Raw genomic sequence first — 19,819 nt, 5'->3', positions numbered from 1 at the left:
GCGGCCCAGCCCCGGGGGCGGCGCGGCCAGCAGGCCCAGCGGCATGATGGAGGCGGCCGCCAGCAGGTCCACGACGCACAGGTGCGCCAGGTAGGGCGCGTCCTGCAGTCCGGGCGTGCGCAGCAGCACGAGCAGCAGGGCCCCGTTGCCCAGCAGGGCGCCCACCTCCACGAGGACAGCCAGGATCCAGCCCGCCGAGCCCGCGAGGTCCGTGGCCATCGGCCCCGTGGCGTTGGCCATCGGCGCGCTCAGCCGCCGCCTGCGCCGGTGCGCGGGGAGCCGACGGCGCGCCCCTCCGGCGCCGCGCTGCCCATTACCTGCCCCCTGCGCCTCTGGGCCCCTCGCCTCACCGGCTGCCCGGAAGGCGCCCCGACGCCCCGGCTGCCATTCTCTGGGGGCTTGGTGGGTGCCTGGCAGCGTGCGGTCGCGGCCTGCTGGCTCTCCCCCGCCCCGGCCCAGCCACTCAGCCTCTGCCGGAGATGGTACTGGCTGTCACTCTGCTGCTGCCCTTTGGAGACACACGGAGCTAGCAGGGGAGGGGCAGGGCCCGCTGCCAGCCCCCTGAGTCCTAGCAGCTGCCAGCTGGAGGCTAGAGGCGCTGCCGTGGAGCGCGGGGATGGGCGGGGTGGGGGTAGGGTGGTGAGCGGAGCCGGCGCAGCCTCGAGACTCAGGGGATCACAGTGTCCCTGTAGAGCCAGCTAGACCCGGTCCTGCCTGTCCTAGGGTGGGAAGTACGTGCGTCGGCAGTGATCGGATCCGTTCTCCCAAGCTGCTTGGAAGAGCTGGAACAGGAAGACCCTGCGGTGTGCTCCCGGCCGCAGGAGGAGGAAGGAAAATCCCAGAGCACTGCACATAGTAGGTGCTTGGCCAATATTTGGCACGGAATGGGTGCCCCGTGACCGGGTGGCGGGGTAGCAGCTTTTACAACTTGCTGGTTGTTTGTTTTCACAGCTAGCGAACAAGCCCCCTTATGGGAAAAGCACCCTGAACTTTCTCCTGGGAAGCACCCTTCTCCAGTTCGCGGGACTTGCGGTTTGGCTGAGCAAGCTGTCCACCCTCTGTTTTCCCGCAGGAGACACAAAAGTCAGTGCTGGCCAATCAGTGTGGGGCACCTCAGGGAGAGCTGTGTGGCACCCAGTCTCATGGCAGAACCCCGTCTGTACCTTGTATCTTGCATGTGCGTCTGAAGCTCTCCTTCCGTGAACCCCAGGATTGCATCGGCAGCTGCCTCTTCAGTGTCTCCCCCAGGACTCTGACCTAATGGGCACCCCAGACCTCCTCTTCCAAAACAGAACCACGACCCTTGTCTCTCCTCAACCTGCTCCTCCTAGAATCTTTTAGCAAACTTCTCAGGACACGTCTCCCTTTCCACTTCACCCATACCCACCCCCCAGATACCCACAGCCTAGCGATTTCTCACCACCAGCCTCAGCTCCCCGGCCTCCGCCTCCACTTCTCACCTGGACTACCATGGCACCCGAAACTGGTCCCCTGGCCTCTGCTCCTGCGTCTCACGCTGGCCATCCGCGTGTTTGCCCTCAGGTCGGTCCCCTGTCCTTTGCTCCTCTGGCCCCTCACCTCATAGTTCACTCAGGAAGGGGCTCGGATGCCCAGGAGCCCTCCTCTGTGTGTGCGTCTCATGCTGGGCACTCCCGGCAGGCCTCCACAGGAATCGTACTTGCCTGCCTTCTTTGGGAGCATGTGGTGAGCGGACATGACGAACAGGAGACTGGGGAATGGAGCAGGGAGGCAGTGTCGTGCTCTACCTGCGACTCCAGGCCCACCCCTCATAGAAGACCCTGTCTCCCCCCAGTCCTGGCGGCCTTCAGACAGCCCCCCAGGGGTCTGGTTCTTGCAAGTGACCCTGGCCAGAGCACTCATCGGAACGGTGTTTCCTTCCACTAACTTTCTACCCTGCGTGGTGGCGTCCTGCCCGTACCCATCACTGGGATGCCTCGTCATCTGCTGGTAGCACAGGGCTTCCCCTCTGTCGGCTTCTCCTTGTCCGGACACCTGGGGTAACTTGTTTCAATGGCCGGATCTTGGCTGACACACACTCTTGTCTCCTCTTTTGTTTTTGGTTTTTCTCCGGTACCGGGAATTGAACTCACAACAGGCAAAATAGAATTTCTTAAAAAGGAGGGTGCTCCCTGGGTTCAGTCTCCAGTACAAAAAAAGGGCCCAAAATGTCAAAGTTATTAAGAAAAAACCTACCAAGGAGCCGTTTTAGATTGAAGGAGATTACAGAGGAGTCACAGTAGCCAAATGCAGTGGGTGACCCTAGCCTGGACCCTGACGGTGCGCAGGTGCGGTAGCTGTTCTTCACTGGGACTGCATGTCTGACATACACAGCGTGAGGAGCAGAGGGTTACTCTGGCTCAGTTCATGGTCAGCTGGCTCTCGGGTGGAAACGCCATGGCGGAAGGGCGGGCGGAGCAGAGCTGCTCAGCGCACAGCAGCTGGGGAGCAGACAGCAGAGGAAGACGCAGGGAGGAAGCAGCGGGCTGGACGTCCTCTTCAAAGACGCCCCAGTGGCCACTTCCTCCAGGTAGGCCACCCTGCTGACAGGACAGCCCACTCCTCTGGGAGCCCGTCAGTGGACCAACCCCTTGATGAGACCCCCCCCCCCCCGTCCCATTACTTTCAAACATAAAGTCCCCTGGGGGACATCTCCTAAATCTAAGCCATAACCCATGGGGGGATAACTGGCATCCCTTTCCTGATGGCAGAGCTGTGCCCACTGATAGTTGCTTGTTGTTTTTCTTTCTGAGACAGGGTCTTGTAGTTCAGGCTGGCCTTGAACTCATTATGTAGCCCAGGCTGGCTTTGAACTCATGACAATCGTCCTGCTTCAGCCTCCCAAGTGCTGGTATTACAGGTGTGTGCCATCATGCTTGACTCTTAACTTGTTTATAACATCCAGATGCGAGGTGAACAGGGATATTTAGCACCAAGGTATGATTCTCCTGGCAGTGGTAAGTAGAGAACTACCAGGTGGGTCCTCAAAGGAAAACAGCTGAGTTGCTGGAGTCTTATTCTGAGCCTCAGTTATTAGCACAGGATTCTGTAGTGATGGCTGTGTGTGTGTGTGTGTGTGTGTGTGTGTGTGCGCACATGCACATGGGGGCTGTATCAACCCATGTGTCTGTACCCTGAATTTGGGCTGCAGTGGCCATGTGCTGGGACTCCAGCATGGAGGAAGCCCAGGTTTGGAGTAGCTATGGTGCAGACCAGTGGGGGTTCATACTTAATAAACCTTCCCACACATGCCTGAAGTTTGGTTTAGCACTGCGCAGGAAGCACTCCTCTCTCCGATGTCTGATCTGGGCCAGGGAGGCAGCCCTGGTGAAGTAGGACCCAACCCACTCTCAGCTGTGCTCATCACATCAGGAGGCAAAGCTGTGGGTCAAGCCAGGGCTAATGGGGACTGGAAGAAAGGTGATCATGCTCCGAGGCACAGGAGGGCCTGAGAAGCCGTGACCCAGACCCAGAGACCCACTGCTCCAGAGGAAACAGATGCCCGACCTTATGCCTACTGCAGCACTACACAGCAGTCATGATATGGGATCAGCAAAAGTGTCCATCCACATTGAACGGGTAAAGAAAATGTGGTATGAGCACGCGGGAGGCTGAGGCAGGAGGATCGTTGCGAGTTCAAGACCAGCCTGGGCTACAAAGTGAGCTCAAGGCCAGCCTGAACTACATAGCGAGACCCTGTCTCAAAAAGACCAAAAAAAAAAAAAAAATTTTCACTGGAGATCGGTCTGCCCTCTGAGGTGGAGGCCCCAGAGCTCAGGCCCATGCTACCAGTTAGTCCAACAGGAATGAGAGGGCTTGGGGCATGGTCTGCCTTCTCCCTCTGGCCAGACCGTCATCTCCATCAAGGAGCCCTGGGTAATCATGACTATGGAGGAACAAGAAAACAGCCTGTTGCTAGACACAGGTGCAAGTCTCTCGGTCCTTCTTTTCAATCCTGGCCTTCCTTCCAGCCATCATACCTCAGTGAAAGGAGTCACTGGTGAGGAGGTAATATGCTATTTTTGACAACCCTTAGGCTGTAACTCCTTAATAGGTCCCTCTTGCATATCTCTGTCTTCCTGAGAAACCACTCTGAAGATACCACCACATATTACAGCAGCCATTGATATTTTCCTACTAATCTATCCATAACTGTGTAAAGTTTGTAATGTTCCTATCCTATTTCATAACTGGATGTATGTTTATTATTATGTGTTTCCTACAACAACCATTGAGAATAGTTAATGATTTTTCAATAGGTCACTCATGTATAGCTCTATTTATTTTCTTTAGAAGCCACTTTGAAGATACCACAGTATAGTACAACTCTTGATAATCTCCTACCTCTTTTGTCTGTAACTCACTATTATTTGTCTATTTGTTTTCCTGAGAAACTATTTTGTAGACAATAATATGTAAAATGATAACCATTGATAATTTCCTACCATTTTGTCTGTAATTTGCTAAGTCCCCCCTATCATTATGTTATCCTTCTTTTATTCTTTAAAATAAAAAAAAATAAATAAAAAAAAAAAAAAAAAAAGAAAACGTGGTATGTATACCTGATGGAATACTACTCAGCCTGTGAAAAGAAGGGAATCCTGTCATTTGCAGCAAGATGTATGAACTTGGAGGATGGGATGCTAAGTGAAATAAACCAAGCACAGAAAGACAAACACCACTGAGGTGTTACTTGTATGTGGAGCCTAAAAGTGTTGAGCTCAGAAGTAAAGCATGGCGCTGGTTACTGGGGGCTGGTGGGAAGCGGGGTTAAAGAATGTGGGTCAAAGGATACAAAATTCAGTGAGGAGGAATGAATTCAAGAGATCTACGGGATGATGTGGTAACTACCGGTGATGGTGTTGTCTTAGTCACTTTCTCCTTGTGGAGACGCAGCTGACACCTACAGTGTGAGGGAGGGGATTATCTTGCCATGCTCAGCTGCCCCAAGGCAGATAATCTGGTAAAGGGCACGGTGGAGGACAACCTGCTTCGTCATGGTGGCCGGAAAGCAGAGCCCGGAGGGAGGTGCCCCCTTCCAGGTCACCCCGGTGGCTGCCACTTCTGACCGGACCAGACCTGAGCTTCTAGCAGCAACAGCCGGTCAGCTCTGGTGTCTCCTAATCCACTCACAGCCCAGAGCCCTGCCTGTGAGTGCCTGAGGCCCCTGCAGATCACCTAGCTATGAACCAGAATAGTACAGAGAGTCACTGCTTAGCAATGGGGAGCGTCTCAGGAACAGGTGATTCTGTCATGGTGTGGTGTCTTGGTTACTTTTCTCATTGCTGAGACAATATACCCGATGCCCAAAATTAAGGAAGGAAATGTTTATTTAGCTCACAGTCTGTGGAGGTTTCAGTCCTTACTCAGCTGGCTCCAAGGCAGGGTGGCACATGGCAGAGGGCAACAGTTCATGGCAGTGGAAGATAGCAAAAGAAGCAAGAGCAAAAGGGAGGAGTGGCTACAAGCAGCCTCTTTCTCTCTCTTATATATGCAAACAATCCACCCCAGGGCGGGTGTAGCACTCTCACCCATAACCCCAGCATTGGACTATGGATCAATCAAAAACCTAGAAGCCCGCCCCATGACTACATGAGGAGTTGGGGGGACATGTAGACACAAACCATAATGTGGACATCAGAGTGTGCGGCACACTAAGATGGTTACAGGTGATATAATTTTATGGATTTATCATCATATACATGGTCTAGTGTTGACCAAAATGTTAACTGGAGCCTACCTGTATTTTTTTTTTTTTTTTTGATACAGGTTTCACTGTGTTTCCCAGGCTGGCCTTAACTCCTGGGCCCAAGTGATCCTCTACCCTAGCCTCCTGAACACTGGGGTTACAGCCATTACTGATATACCAGCCACAGATATATTCTTGATAACAAAGAAGCGGTGATGCAGGATGACGGAGGTGAGAGGTGTGACTGATGATCCTGGTCGGCCCTCATGGGCCTGGGGTGGGGCAGCAGCTCAGAGGTGAACCTCCAGGAGGTATCGCAGGCGACACTGGCTCTCCTGATAGATGAGGTACTCACTCTGGGAGAAGTGGGAGCTTCTGAACTTTGGGCATGGAATGGGCTGGCCCTGGGGCACTGCCACTCTCTGGCCATCCAGCTCCAGTTCAGTGTCCTGGGTAGGATCTGCAAGGCACAGCAAGGGTCATGGGTGGCCCAGAGTCCCTGGCCCCTGGTCCCTGACCTTCCCAGGCTGTCCTGGCCCCACACTCTCCCCTTCCGTCACAGGGAAGGCCTGCTGTTTTCCACCTTGCCACCCCAAGTCGTGCGAGGGCCGCACCTTCTGATGGACATCCCCCCCGACCCTCTCTGGGAAACTCCTACTCCTGTCAGTGCTCACCAGTGGTACCACTCTGTAACCCCCTGGATGACCAGGAGCGATGCGTTGGATCAGAGGGCATTTGATGGATGACGGGGGAAAGACTGCAGTGAAAACGGCTGCTTCTTTTGTCCTTCTCCACCGTCCACTCTTTGCCTGCCTCCTCCTTGAAATGCCCCAGTCCCTACCTCAGTTCCACCCCATCCTCAGACTTGTGTAGCTCCCCAGGGCTCACCAGGCTCTGTGCATCCTCGGGCAATGACACTGTCGAAGCCGAGTGGTGGGGACTTCAACGTGGGGTCATCCATAGTGATGTGGTGCTCTTTGCCCAGGGCCACCTCACCGAGGAACATGTAACCCACCTGGTGGTTCCCACAGTGCATGGGAGTAACTGGAGGACATTGGAGGTCTCAGAAGGCCAGCTCAGACCCGCCTCATCCGTGTGTGTGCGTGCGTGTGTGTGTGTGTGTGTGTGTGTGTGAGAAAGCGCCCACTCTCCCCCAGGCCCTGTGGTCCTGACCCTCCTCCCCTACACTCTGCACCCTCTGCCACCCTCATCAAGTCAGCAGACCCAAGGAGGGGCCTGCCGAGTCTGCTGCTGGTACCCTTTCTTCCAGCCCTGGGACCCCCTGCGGGCGCTCCCCAGGCTCTCCCAGCCTCTCTTTCTTAGGCTCCTCTGCCCTCGCCTGGTCTTCGGTAACCTCTGAACTTCAGCTCCACCTGCCCTTGGAGGAATCTGTGGGCCATGTTCTTTTAGACATGTGGGTGCTGGTGGCCTCCAGTGATGTGGTCAGCCTAGGCTGGGGGGCCTGAGCTGGGGAGGTGCCTTCAGTCAGGCACCCTGGCTACAGCTTGGGAGTCCCTGGAGACACCTTGGGCCCTCCTACATGCTGCCCACCTTCCTCCCACGTGCCCCTGTCATGGACTCTCTCCCTTCCAGCTCCTCAGCCACAGCTAGAGCAAGGGCCTGGCTCCCAGGCAGCTCCTAGCCTCAGTCACCTTATCCAGAGTCGCAGCCACTGAGATCCTGCTAGGTCCACGTCCAGCTGGTCTCCATCAGGCCCTTGGGGAGCCCCCTCGACAGTCCTGGACCCCCAACCCGAGCCCTGCCAGACACCGCTGTGAGCTTCCGCAGCAGGACCTGCTTAGGGTCCGGCCGCCACAGCCTCCTCACTTCTCCGCCCTCCCCTCCCCTTGAGGCTTGCCCTTCCACCCTTTGTAGGTGTGGCTGGTGCATCATCTCTGCCTCCTCCAGGAAGCTGTCCCTGCCTCACCTCCTCCAGGAGGCTGCTGCTGATCACCAGGAGCCTCCTCTGAGGCCCCAAGTCTCGGGTCAGCACCTCTGAGGCTTCCTCCCTCCGGTCCGCCATGAGTTTCCAGTGGGAAAGCCTGGCCCATGCTACACTGGCACCTCCATCTCTGCCCAGGGCTCAGCCCAGAGGGTGCCTCACCGTAGCTAGCTGACTTGCTGTTCTCCGAGGCGAAGTAGATGCCCTTGCCAACGCGGCCGCCAGAATGTGGCATGATGCGGAGCCCGCTGGTGAGGATGGCAGCCACCACAGCCACGTTGGTGCCATGCCACAGCAGCCTCCGATTCCCCAGCTTGGAATGGGCCTGGAACCTGTCTCCCTGAGCAGGACAGGGGTGCAGAACGGAAGATGCAGGCGCACGGCTGGGGTGACCAAGGCTGAGTGCCCCTCTGCTCACTCACACCCGCAGGCCACAGACACTGGTCAGGAGGCTAGGCCACTCACTGAGGAGGTGCAGATAAGCCAAGGTCCTTTTCCTCAGGGCCAGGGTACCGACATGGGAGGGGCGGGGGAATCTCCCTTACCTCGCCTTCCCGGTTCACTTTCCAAACATGCCGCAGAGCCGGGCATCTGGAGGTGCTGCCTGTCTGTTTTAGGTAGGTCTGTATCACCTACAGGAGAGCAGAAGCTGGGGGACTGGTGGACTCAAATCCTCAGGTCCTCCTAGTCCCACAGCTCTCCTTAGACCCTCAGACACAGGAGAGAAGGCTAAAGGCCAGGAGTCCTCCCAACCTCTCAGAGCAGGAGGGAAGAGGGCTGGCGCACCACGGGGCCCAGCCCACCTTGTACTCAGGGGCCCCAGAATCCAGCCGCTGAAGCTGGCATTTGAGAAGCTGGTATTTTCGGTCCAGTGGGTGTGGCACCTCCTCCACTCTCTCCTCTGCCCCACAGGCTGCCTGCAGGGTCTGGGCCAGCTCGATGTCCGCCAGCACCTAGGACGGTGGGCACCGGCAGCTTGTCTCTCCTGGGCCTCTGGCCTCCCCGCTCTCCCACAGGACTGATCCCACAGCCCTCCCCCTGCTGTGCGCCAGGCCAACCCCACCCATCCTGCAGCCTGCCCAGTGCAGGGCATCCCTCTGGGCATCTTGGCCACCGTCCCTGGCACTCCTCGCCCGGTCCGTCTGGTGTCTTGCGGACAGCCTGCCCCTTGCTGGACCTCACCAGCAGCATGTCCTTCTTGGCCTGCAGAAGCTCTGGGGAGTTGATGGGCGGGGGCCGACTGCGGCCGAAGCTGTGTGGGATGACGGTGTAGAAGTGGGAGGACAGCTCCTCCAGGCTTGGGCTGCCATCCCCAGGGGCTTTCAGAGCCTCCTCCAGTGCCTCCAAGGCCTCAAAGCCCCGTGCGATCTGCTGCTTGCTTAACTTCCCCAGGGGCATCTTCTTCACATCTGGGGGATGGGGGAACAGGGGCTCAGCCACACATCCCTGCCACTCCAGGGCCCTGCCACCCTGCCAGGCTCTTCACCTCACCCAGGTTCATGAGGGCCATGGCGTTCTTGAACATCTCCTCACTGAAGATATTGGTGATGAGCTTCTGGGTGGCAGGGTCCAGAGTGCAGGGCTGTACCCGCTCAACCACAGACCCTGCTGGGCCTCCACCTACCTGGGGAGAGGGCCATGTGGGCCAGAGCAGCTGGCCGGGGCCCCAGGCTTGGGGCAGAGCATGGCCCTAGACAGACATGCCAGACTGAGGACAGAGAGGCTGCACAACTGGGCAGTGGCAGGGCCGGCTGGGGCTCCTCAACAGCCAGTCCCCTCCCTCAGCCCGGGCCCCGCCACCCTCAGCCTCGTCACCTTCAGCACGGCCTCCTGGCCCTCGGCCTCTCCTTGCACTTCGATAAGTGTGTACTTCCCAGAGTGGGCCACAAAGCGGTCCCGCTCTGCCCATGTGTTCTTGGTCTTGTCTCGAAACTTCTTCTCAAAGTCCTTCTTTGCATCTTCCAGGCAGGCAAAGCGGCTCAGCTTTGACTGGCCCGCCTCTCCCTGCAAGTAAGAGCCATCAGGCTTATACCTGCCACAGACATTTGCTGGTCTCTGTGTTGGGGCAGGACCTGTGGCCGGTACCTCTGCACTGCTGGAGGCGAAGGGGGTCAGTCAGCAGCCGTGGATTTGGGGACCCTGGGGAATACTGCTGACCAGGAAGAGACGGGGGAGGCGGCCCGGGGCCTGCGACGCTCACCACGCGGCCCCAGCGGTTCCAGCAGCAGAACTGGCTGCCATCTTCCAGCAGCTGGATGATGTAGAACTTGTTGTTGTTTTCCCCGATGTTGGTCTGGTTCAGGGTGCAGTCGTAGTCTTTGTGTACCTGGGCAGAAGCAGGGGTGGGGCAGGCTGGGCTGCACAGGTGCCGGCTGCACGCTGAGAGGGGTCTGGTGGGGACAGAAGTCTGACTGCTCTGGGGCATCGAAGGGGCCCTGTCCTAGAGCTTGTGGGGTCACGGTTCTGCCATAGAGGATGCAGCGTAAGGGGTTCTGGGGAGATGCAGCTGTGCCCCCTGGGGGGACTCTGAGAAGGACAAGGCCCTGCCCTGAGAGCTGGTCTGAGGGGACACTGAGGAAGTCAGAGCCCTTCTGGTGTGGTGGGGTCTGACGGGCAAGGCTCACCTACCGGAGCCTGGTGGGCACAGCCCTGACCCTCATGGTCTTCAGAGACACGCCTTGCTCTGGAGCTAACCTGGGGCTGGAACGCCGGGGGCTGGGTGCACCTGTCCTCAGGAGGGAGCAGGCTCACCTGGGTGCCAGGGCTGTGGCTCAGAGGGCAGCTGGGGTCCACACGGATTATGCGCGTCTCTGCGGGTGCAGCCCTGAGGGCCTCCACAGTGGAGCGGAAGCGGTCTTCCTCCCCTGGCTCCTGTCGCCCCCTTTTCTTGTCAGGGTGCTCAGTCTTTGCTGAAGCCTTTCGTTTTGGAGCCATGGTTGTCTTGGGGAACAGGGGTCATCAGCCCTCTACAGCCCCTGCAGCCTGTCCTGCCCCACGGCACTCACTGGCCCACCTGGGCTTGCTTTGGGGGCTTGCACTATTCCTCCCTGCCTACGCCACCCCCAGGCCACCCGGCCCCAGAACCACTCCTCTGCGTCTCAGTTAGCTCTCCTCCCCAGTCACAAGTGCGAGGTCAGGAGCTGGCCAGTGTGCCGACGCCGGCCGAGGAAGAGGCTGGTGCCGCCCGCTCCCGCTCGCCAGTGCGTCCTCAGAGTGGGGAAAGTGAAAGTAGGCTCTCCCTGCTCCACTTCCCAGCCCTGCCCTGTCCAGGACACGTCCCCTTAGCCTAGCATGGTTGCTGGGCTGAGTCACTGAGCTATGGGGGAGGGTGGGCAGCTGCTCAGGGGCAGCCATCTCATGGCCTGATCTGTCCCTCCAGAGCCTGGAAGCCCGGATGCAGGAGCTTCTTTCTAACATACTCGGTTCTTGCCAGATGTGGTGGTGAACACCTGTAATCCCTGCACTTGGGAGGCTGAGACGGGAGGATTGCTGTGAGTTTGAGGCCAGCCTGGACTACACAGTGAGACCCTGCCTTCAGGGAGAGAGGAGAGAGAAGATAGAGATTGTTCCGTGGTGCCAACCACAGTTCCAGAGTGGGGCCTCGAGCGGCCAGAGGTCAGGGCCAGTTCCCCCCACCCAGCTCGGTGCTACTGTGCAGCAGTTCACGGGCAGGGCCACAGGGCACTCACCTAGGAGAAGTAGGGGCCTGGGAAGGCGGCTGCCCCCCGGCCTGGTATCTGCAGTGCTGTGTGCACCTCCCAGGGCAGTGCCGGGTCTGGGGCCCTCTAGCAACCTTCTGTGAGCCCGAGGCAGCACTGAGTTAGGGAATTTTTGACAACTGCCGGAGTGGGAGGAGCCGGATGTGTGTCCTTGACCGCTCCCGGGCGAGGCCGCCTGGGCGGTCTGTCTCTCACACGAAGGAACGCTGATTTGGACATATGCAGTGCCCAGGCACAGACACGCCCTGACGCCGCTTGTCCAGCCGCGGGCACGCAGCACGTACACCCAGCCCAGTGACCTTTGTCGCAGAGGGCCGCTAGCTCCCTCTAGGACTCCCTGGAGTCCGCCGGCTTCCTCGGGCCAACGCGGAACCCCGCACCTCTGGCTCCCCCTAGCGGACATGGGGCTCAAGCACCGCGAAGACGCTCCCGGCCGACCCCTCCCGGGAGAGTAAGGCGCAAGCGCTAAAGCATCAGACCGGAAGCACCGGGGCGGGAGGATTGCTTCCGACTCCAGCCCGGCGTGGGGGCGTGGCCAGAGCGTCTACCTATGGGCGTCCGGGGGCGTGGCAGAACTCTCTTGAGCATCCAATGGAGTTGCGGGAGGTGGGACCCACCGGGAGGTGGGAGCCTATCAGGGCGCGGGGTCTTGCCGTGCGGCCTGGGTTTAGCTGCCATGTGAGCTCTCCGGCGGCAGCGACCGCGCGCTGGGTGGGCAGCATGTCGTCCTCGGCGGCAGCACGGAAGCGGGGAAAGGCGGTCCCCGGGGTTGGGGCCGCCGCAGGGGCCGGCAAGCGACGGCGAAAGGTGAGGATGGCGTTTCCGCGCGCCGCGGTCTGTGTAGCCGGGGAGTCCGAGCCCGGGCCCCTCTGCCGCGCCGCAGCCGGCCTCGCCCTTCGCCCCCGCGCCAGACCCTGAAAAGCGGGGCGGGGAGGCAGGGCGCGGGTCCGGGCGGGCGGTCGGGGTCAGGCCCGTGCAATGCGTTCCAGGGCGGCGCCGCGGGTGACGGCGGGAGGTCCGGCGGCGGGGTGGCCGAGGAGATCTCCAGCGACTCCGAGAGCGAGAGGTGAGCTGCCCTGCGCCGCGTGGGGGCCGGGCGGGGTGACACCGTTGTGGGGTGAAGGCTCGTAGTCCGTGGATCGCTGGTGACTTCCGTACGAGTTGGGTTTAGAAATTCTGCTTCCGAATTTGAGTTTTTATTGCCTTAACTTGCTCACAAAAAGACTTAAAGCGTTATTTTATTTTATTTTTTTGAGACAAAGTTCACTATATAATTTAGGCAGATTTTTTTTTCTTTTTTTGTCTTTTCTTTGAGACAGGGTCTTGCTATGCAGTTCAGGCTGGCCTCGAACTCCCAGTGATCCTTCTGCCTCAGCCTCCCGAGTGCTGAGATTACAGGCGAGTGCTGGGATTACAGGCATGTGCCACCTTGCCTGGCTAGGCTGATCCTGAACTCACTATGTAGCCCAGGCTGGCCTTGAATTCAGAGTAAACCTCCTGCTTAGGCCTCCAAAGTGCCGGGATTACAGGCATGTGCCACCATATCCAGCTAATTTTTTTTTTTTTTTCATTGTTTTTTGAGACATCTGCAGAATCTTGGAAGTCCCAACTGTCAGTCCAGCTCCAGTTAGTCATTTCTTTAAAAAAATAATTTTTCCTTTGAGGTACAATTTACATACAGCAGTGCTCACCTTTTTTAGCCTATAGTTCTTTGAGCTTTGACAAACACACAGTTGTATAGCTGCCACAGCCTTGAAGATACAGAATGCCCACTACTGCCCCGAAGTACCTGCTACTCCTCGGTAGGCAGCCCCTCCTCACCTCTGCTCGCCAGTCTCCCAGGAGCTGTCTTTCCCAGAAAGCTCTGTAAATGGGGTCATGCAGTGTAATCGTTCTTGCTTTTCATTAGAGTTTTGCCTTCTATATGAGACCCCTTGAACAACTGTTGGTTTAGGTGAACTGCCAACCTTGGCCTTGCGTGGGAAGGCTCAGCATGCACTAGTGGTCCTCAGAGCATTGTTTGGCCCTGGCTTCCATGGGTTTTCAAGGTCCCTTCTGTGGGAAATCATGGGCTAGGTCATGAGTGAATACTGGGAAACATAGCTGGGGAGCCTGATGACCAGGCATGACCAAGTATCCCAGGCATGTGACCAGAGGGAGTGGGCTACCCCAGATTTTCTTTTTTCCTTCCCCCCAGGGCTGTGTCTTACTATGTAGTTTAGACTGTCACGTTTACTGTGTAGCCTAGGCTGCTCAGACTCTCAGCAGTCCTCTCACCTCGGCCTCCCAAGTGCTGGATTACTGGCATGTGCCACACCTGGGTACCCTGGATTTTCTGCTTCTGAGTTCCCATAATCTATCTCCGGCTCTGAGCTGTGGGTCAAAGCAGGACCTGTATTTGAATGAAGTGAATGCCCTTGGTTGGCCATGGGATGGGGTCTAGGAGGGCAAGAGAAACTTATCGCTACAAGTCCAAGCCACAGCCAGTTCGGATTTACCTGGAACTTTGTCCTGAGGGTAGAGCACGTGCTACGGCAGGGAGTCTAGGGTGATGACAGACCCAGTGTGTGTGTGTGTCTCTTCCGTCCTTACATCTGGCTGGCCTGGCTGTCCCCCATGTTTGGGGCTGGTTGTCATCTTGGCATCTAACTTGAGTGCTCTCTGATGCATCTCCTGCTTCTGGTGCCCTGTGCCTTCACTCTTGTTCGGGAAGCCCCTCCTCCAGCCATCCTAAGAAGGCAGAAAGAACCGATTCCGCATCACGTTGCGTATATGACAGTTTCTTTTTTGGTGCTGAGAACTGAACCCGGGCATTGTGCACACTGTACCCACGCTCTACCACCGAGCCACATACAGCCCAACCCTGGATACTGACTTCATTTTTCATGATGCTTTCAGGGGAGAGGGGTGTCCTGGGGGTTGGCGTTTTCCTTCAGAGTTTTGTCTTCTGATTCTCAGTGTTGGGACTGGGATGCCTGAAGCCATTTTGATTTCTCTTGGTTTCCCTTGGAAGCCTGTAGAACTTTCTCTTTCCCCAAGAGTTGAGAAATTTCACAGGGATCTCTAGGGTGTGGGTCTCTTCGCTTCCTTATGTCGGCCATCAAGTGGGGCCTTCAGGTTGGTGAGTTCCATCTTTGAGCTTTCTGCACGTGTGAGCCTTGCCTCTGAGGGCTGGCAGTGATGGCCCCGGCCGAGTGGCAGGAGAGCTGGAGAGGTGGAGTGAGCCCCTCAGACCCGATCCCTTATTGCCCACAGCCTGGCTCCAAGAAGGACTAAGGAGGAGGAGGAGGAGGAGGAGCTGGAGGAAACCGCCCAGGAGAAGAAGCTGCGCTTGGCTAAGCTTTACCTTGAGCAGCTGAGGCAGCAGGGTGAGCCATGGGCAGGCCAGGCCGTGGCTGGGGCCTGTGCCAAAGCCTCCTGCTTCCCCTGTTGCAGCCCCACCCGCCTGATGGGCCCCTGGCACAGGTGTCCAGCAGCTGCCTGGGCTCTGGTGGGAGTGGCAGACCTGCAGGGGACTTTGGATGGCCTGCCCTTCTCTTCCCTCCGCTGAAGCAGCCTGAACTTCGTCAGGACACAGGCTGGGCGTTCAGGGCCAGCCCCAGGGCATAGGAGGGAATAGCTGATTAGGGAAGGGGACCTGCGCCTCGGTTTATGTGGGCCGTCTGTCCTGCACAGAGGAGGAGAAGGCCGAGGCGCGGGCGTTTGAAGAGGACCAAGTGGCCGGGCGCCTGAAGGAGGATGTGGTGAGTGTGGAGAGGGTGGAGGAGGGGAGGCCGGTTCTGCCCCCGGGACCTGTCCTCTCCTTACCCTGTGCTCTCCATGCAGCTCGAGCAGAGGGGCAGGCTGCAGAAGTCAGTAGCAAAGGAGGTGAGTGGGCAGGGTGCGTTGGGCTGAGGTAGAGGGAGTGGGCAACCCCCCAGGTGGGCGGGCAGATCACCCAGTAGGGGCTCGGGCTGTGGGAGTCTTCGTTCTGGACACGGTGGACGCCTGGGTGGGTGTGGTCAGGTAAAGGTCTTGTCCTTGCGGCCTGTGGTCCTGCTTTCCTTCTGGGTAGGGTGGGCAGGAAAGGATGGTGTGGGGTGGTGCCTTTATGCCCCAGCCACAGTGACCCGCCCCTGCCTGCCAGATCCAGCCCCCAGGCCCAGCAGACATTCGGGTTTTGCGGGGCCACCAGCTCTCCATCACGTGCTTGGTGATCACCCCTGATGACTTGGCCATCTTCTCCGCCGCCAAAGATTGCACCATCATTAAGTGTGAGTGGCCCTGGTTGTGGGCGCACTCCTGGGAGTGCCTGGGGGCTGGTCTGGGGAGGGGGAGCCCTGTCGGGGCACCTCTGCAGGCAGGTCTGCTCCTGTGTTTCTGGGTGACGTGTGCAGGGGCCTGTGAGCCCTGTGACAGCTGAGACCGTGAGCAGAGGCAGGACGATGGCTGCATAGGAGTTGAAGCTGCGGTGTCTGAGGCACTGAGCAGAGCTGGAGTTGAGTGCTTGGTCCTTCTAGGTTCCGGGCCCTTGGCAGCTGAGCACAGCCTTCCCCCACCCATGGTAGCCGCAGGAAGAGCTCATACCGCAGTCCATAGCACTTTTTCTTTTTTGGTGGCACTGTACCTGGAATCCAGAACCTTATGCATCCCAGACAAGCTACAGCCCTAACCCCTAAAGTGCTGTTTTTTCTTTGTTTTTTGAGACAGAGTCACGCTGTGCAGTTGAGGCTGGTCTTGAACTCACAGCAGTCCTCCTGCCTCAGCCTCCTGAGTGCTGGGATTACAGGCGTGCTGCACCACGCCTGGCTCCCCTGGAAGCACTTTGCATTTTCTCTTTTTGGGTTTCACGGCCACGCTTTGGAACTGTTGTCCCCACTTAACAGATCAGGAAACTTGTCTGAGAGGCTCATGGTAGTTGAACCAGGTTCTCCGACTCAAGTCCTGGACTCTTCCTCGGCCCCTTGTCCATGTTGCTCCCCGACAGCTCTGTCTTCCACCTCAGTAACCTCTCTCCTTCCCTGGTGGCAGGGAGTGTGGAGAGTGGACGGAAGCTGCATGTGATCCCAAGGGCCAAGAAGGGTGCGGAAGGGCAGGCCCGTGGCCACAGCAGCCACGTCCTCTGCATGGCCATCTCCTCCGACGGCAAGTACCTTGTAAGGCCAGGCGGCCCCAGAGGCGGGCGGGGCTTTGGGTGTGAGGTGTGCACCTTGGCCATTGTCGCCTCCTGCAGGCCTCCGGGGACCGTAGCAAGCTGATTCTCATTTGGGAGGCCCGGAGCTGCTGCCACTTGTACACCTTCACGGGGCACCGGGATGCCGTGTCGGTGAGCAGCTGGCGTACGCGTAGTGGTCTCTGCTGAGCACTGGGCCGCTGGGGACCCCGTCCTTAGGGTACCCGCGCACTGGGGCAGTGAGTGGTGTGGGAAGGACGTAAGTGGGCTGGAGGATACAAATGGGGAGGAGCTGAAAGGGACAGAGTTCAGCTTGTGCGGGCGTCGAGGGTCCTGGGAGAAGCCCACATCTGCCCAGGGGCCACACGGCCTTCGGAGATGCCTCGCACCGTGCCTTTGGGGACAGCAGCTGGCAGGCCTCTGTTTTGCCAGCTGTAGTCCAGGTCCCCTTTCCTCTCTCCGTCCTCAGGGGCTGGCGTTCCGCAGGGGCACCCACCAGCTCTACAGCACCTCCCACGACCGCTCCGTGAAGGTGTGGAACGTGGCGGAGAACTCCTACGTGGAGACGCTGTGAGTGCCTCGCTGAGGGTGTGTGGGTGTGTGTGGGTTCGCGGTGACCCATCCTGCTCTGTCCTGCCTTCAGCTTCGGACATCAGGATGCTGTGGCCGCGCTGGACGCCCTGAGCCGGGAGTGCTGTGTGACGGCTGGGGGCCGGGACGGGACCGTGCGTGTGTGGAAGATCCCCGAGGAGTCCCAGCTGGTCTTCTATGGCCACCAGTAAGGCACTGTGCTGGCCGTGGGCTCCCTGGGTGGTGGGGCTGGCCACGCCCCTCACAGCCCCTCTCTGCAGGGGCTCCATCGACTGCCTCCATCTCATCAACGAGGAGCACATGGTGTCGGGCGCAGATGACGGGTAAGAGCTGCCTGTGGGCTGCCTCTGAGCACTTGTGGAGCATCGCTGCTGCTGCTTCTCCTTCCTCTCCCCTCCCACCTCCCCCCTCTCCCCCTTCTTTCTCTTTTCCCTCTTCTTTTTTTTGGTTATTGAGACAGGGTCTTGCTGTGTAGTTCAGGCTGGTCTTGAATTCACTATGTAGTCCAGGCTGGCCTTGAGTCACCGTGATCTGCCTGCCTCAGCCTCCTGAGTGCTGGGATTACAGGTGTGTGCCACCTACCCAGCCTGCTAAGCACTTGCTTCCACGGAGTTCCTCTTAGAATCCCACTGTGGGGCAGCTGTTCTAACCATGGTCATAGACTTCACAGGCACCGATGGTCTGGTCCACGTCCTGTGGCTGGCATGTGCACTTGGTCCCACTCTGCCGTGTGTCTTTCTGTCCTGTCCCTGGCTCCTCACCTGCCGTCCCACCCACAGCTCCGTGGCTCTGTGGGGCCTCTCTAAGAAGCGGCCACTCGCCCTTCAGCGGGAAGCTCACGGGCTGCAGGGGGAGCCAGGCCTGGAGCAGCCCTTCTGGGTGTCATCGGTGGCAGCCCTCCTTAACACAGACCTTGTAGCTACAGGTAGGTGCCCTGCGGCAGGGAGGTGGGGTCGTGGGGGGGCGGCCTGCAGCGGTTGCTCATTGTGTGTTGTAACGTGAATAACTTCATGTTCGCAGGCTCCCACAGCTCTTGTGTGCGGCTTTGGCAGTGCGGGGAGGGCTTCAGGAGGCTTGATCACCTCTGTGACATCCCCCTGGTGAGTGGGGCTTGAATACGCAGGTTTTTTTGCCTCCCTTGAGGACCCTGAGGCTCCGGGCCCCTGGAGTGGAGCTCGTGTCCTTCTTCCTGCCAGAAGGGAAATTTGGGAAGTGAGGGCCAGCTCCTAGGACCAGCCTGGCAGGGCCATGCCTGCCTTTCCTCCTCCCCGCTTCCCCCTCTGCACCCTCTGTCCAGGCCCTGTCCTGGGTGTCAAGTGCAAGGCAGGGCCTGGCACTGTGATCATCTCTGCAAGGCTTGTGCCAGCTTGACAGCCAGGCGGGGGCATGTGGAATTGACACCCACACAACGGGAGGGCGGCACGAGCTGTCAGGTCTGAGAGTGCAGGCCTGGGTCTCCAGCTCTCAAGGCCAGCAGCCAGGCTCAGACCCTGCCTTTGCCATCCCCAGTGCCCTCGAGCTGGTGCTGCCTCTCCCCTGCTTCCCAGACGTGGAGGCTGAGGCCCTGCGGGTGGAACAGCCCTCCTGGGTGTGGCAGGAGGCAGAGCGGGGGTTTAACCCCAAGCTGCCGCGTGATGCGGGGGACTGGGTGGAGGGGAGTTCCAGTGCTCTACCACGTCCCCCTCTCTCCTCAGGTGGGTTTTATCAACAGCCTCAAGTTCTCCAGCACCGGGGACTTCCTAGTGGCCGGCGTAGGCCAGGAGCACAGGTGGGTGACGCCCTGGCTGGGAACGGGGACAGACTGGGTGGGGCTGGGTTGGTCCCAGCGGCTCCTCTCGTCCCTGCAGGCTTGGCCGATGGTGGCGGATCAGAGAGGCTCGGAACTCCGTGTGCGTCGTGCGGCTGCGCAGGGTGCCTGTACCCCCCGCGGCTGGCTCGTGACGCTGCTCCGTATTTAAGTTCTTCCCGCACCCTGCCCCACTCTTTGTACTAAAAGCCTCCTTTTTGGACCTTGTCTCTCGCAGCTTCTGAGGGTGAGGGTGAGGGTGAGGTGCGGCGGGGACCGAGAGGCCTTGGGAGGGACCGCCCCCCTGCTGGCCTGAGAACCGTCACCCTGTTCTGAAGAACTTAGGTACTGGCCTCAGCTGGCTCCTAGTTCCTGGCCCCCACGCCGCCCCGACCTGATCTGGCCAGCTTCCCACCCACAGCTGGGGCTGAGTGGGGTCCGTGAGGGCTGGCACTGGGGCCTGAGAGCTGAACTGAAGACAGTGGGGGCTGCGAGTCCAGACCAGCTCAGGAAGCTGGAGGGGAGAGAGCCCTGAGCTGGGCATCTGGAGTGAGTAGGGAACCCTGTGCCTGGATTTGTCCTGGGTCTGGAGGGGTCGGGCTCTGATCAAGCCCCTGAAAACGGTTTGAGGATCGGAAGGTGTTGTTGGCTTTTACTTGCCCTGCTGTCCGGCCCCATGGAGCTCCGCAGCAGCGTGAATGTGCCTCCTGTTCTGGGGCCCCGCGGGTTGAGAAATGGTCAGGAAGTTCTTGCACTGGAGAAGCTCACCTGCAAGTGGTGAAGAGGGGACAGGCTGGTACTGTACGTAGCAAGGGCAGGAGGTCAGTGTTGCGAGGGGATGAAGCAAAGGGAAGCGCAGAGACAGGTGGTCTGTGGAGCTCCGGAGAAATGACACTGTGGGGACCTGCGTCCGGGAAGACCC

The 19,819-nt window shown here is 58.8% G+C and overlaps 3 protein-coding genes across 5 annotated transcripts; 1 reads left to right on the top strand and 2 right to left on the bottom strand.

The window, feature by feature from the left end:
• Positions 1 to 589, bottom strand: Gpr62 (G protein-coupled receptor 62; the record flags this gene model as incomplete). The annotated part of the gene is given in 1 exon segment (XM_013507618.1): positions 1 to 589. A coding segment is annotated over 1 exon segment (240 nt), but the record flags the coding sequence as incomplete, so codon positions are not given.
• Positions 590 to 5,681: 5,092 nt separating this feature from the next.
• On the bottom strand, positions 5,682 to 11,747 carry Parp3 (poly (ADP-ribose) polymerase family, member 3). Of its 3 annotated transcripts, none has more exons than XM_005410330.2 (11): positions 11,339 to 11,732; positions 10,401 to 10,589; positions 9,850 to 9,975; positions 9,465 to 9,653; positions 9,141 to 9,273; positions 8,832 to 9,058; positions 8,453 to 8,602; positions 8,195 to 8,281; positions 7,812 to 7,989; positions 6,596 to 6,751; positions 5,682 to 6,167 (listed from the first exon to the last, which is right to left on the bottom strand). In XM_005410330.2, exons 2-11 carry the CDS (start codon positions 10,581 to 10,583, stop codon positions 5,998 to 6,000), a joined length of 1,599 nt encoding a protein of 532 aa, XP_005410387.1. In that variant the 5' UTR covers positions 10,584 to 10,589; positions 11,339 to 11,732; the 3' UTR covers positions 5,682 to 5,997. The 3 variants fall into 3 exon arrangements, 2 of the variants coding, with proteins under 2 accessions (XP_005410387.1, XP_005410388.1); XR_001232013.1 differs by lacking the exon at positions 5,682 to 6,167 and adding an exon at positions 7,360 to 7,466 and having other exon boundaries at positions 6,665 to 6,751; positions 11,339 to 11,747; XM_005410331.2 differs by lacking the exon at positions 6,596 to 6,751 and having other exon boundaries at positions 11,339 to 11,739.
• Positions 11,748 to 11,996: 249 nt separating this feature from the next.
• On the top strand, positions 11,997 to 19,120 carry Rrp9 (ribosomal RNA processing 9, small subunit (SSU) processome component, homolog (yeast)). The gene is made up of 15 exons (XM_005410332.2): positions 11,997 to 12,175; positions 12,358 to 12,434; positions 14,624 to 14,736; positions 15,044 to 15,111; positions 15,194 to 15,235; positions 15,495 to 15,621; positions 16,379 to 16,503; positions 16,581 to 16,673; positions 16,990 to 17,090; positions 17,164 to 17,298; positions 17,372 to 17,434; positions 17,891 to 18,036; positions 18,132 to 18,211; positions 18,806 to 18,879; positions 18,959 to 19,120. Exons 1-15 carry the CDS (start codon positions 12,089 to 12,091, stop codon positions 19,050 to 19,052), a joined length of 1,425 nt encoding a protein of 474 aa, XP_005410389.2. The 5' UTR covers positions 11,997 to 12,088; the 3' UTR covers positions 19,053 to 19,120.
• Positions 19,121 to 19,819: the final 699 nt, after the last annotated feature.

The sequence above is a fragment of the Chinchilla lanigera genome, unplaced genomic scaffold (genome assembly GCF_000276665.1).
Source record: "Chinchilla lanigera isolate Chin_1 unplaced genomic scaffold, ChiLan1.0 scaffold00131, whole genome shotgun sequence".
In the NCBI taxonomy this organism is placed as follows: domain Eukaryota; kingdom Metazoa; phylum Chordata; class Mammalia; order Rodentia; family Chinchillidae; genus Chinchilla; species Chinchilla lanigera.
This window is presented reverse-complemented; position numbering and strand designations above follow the sequence as displayed.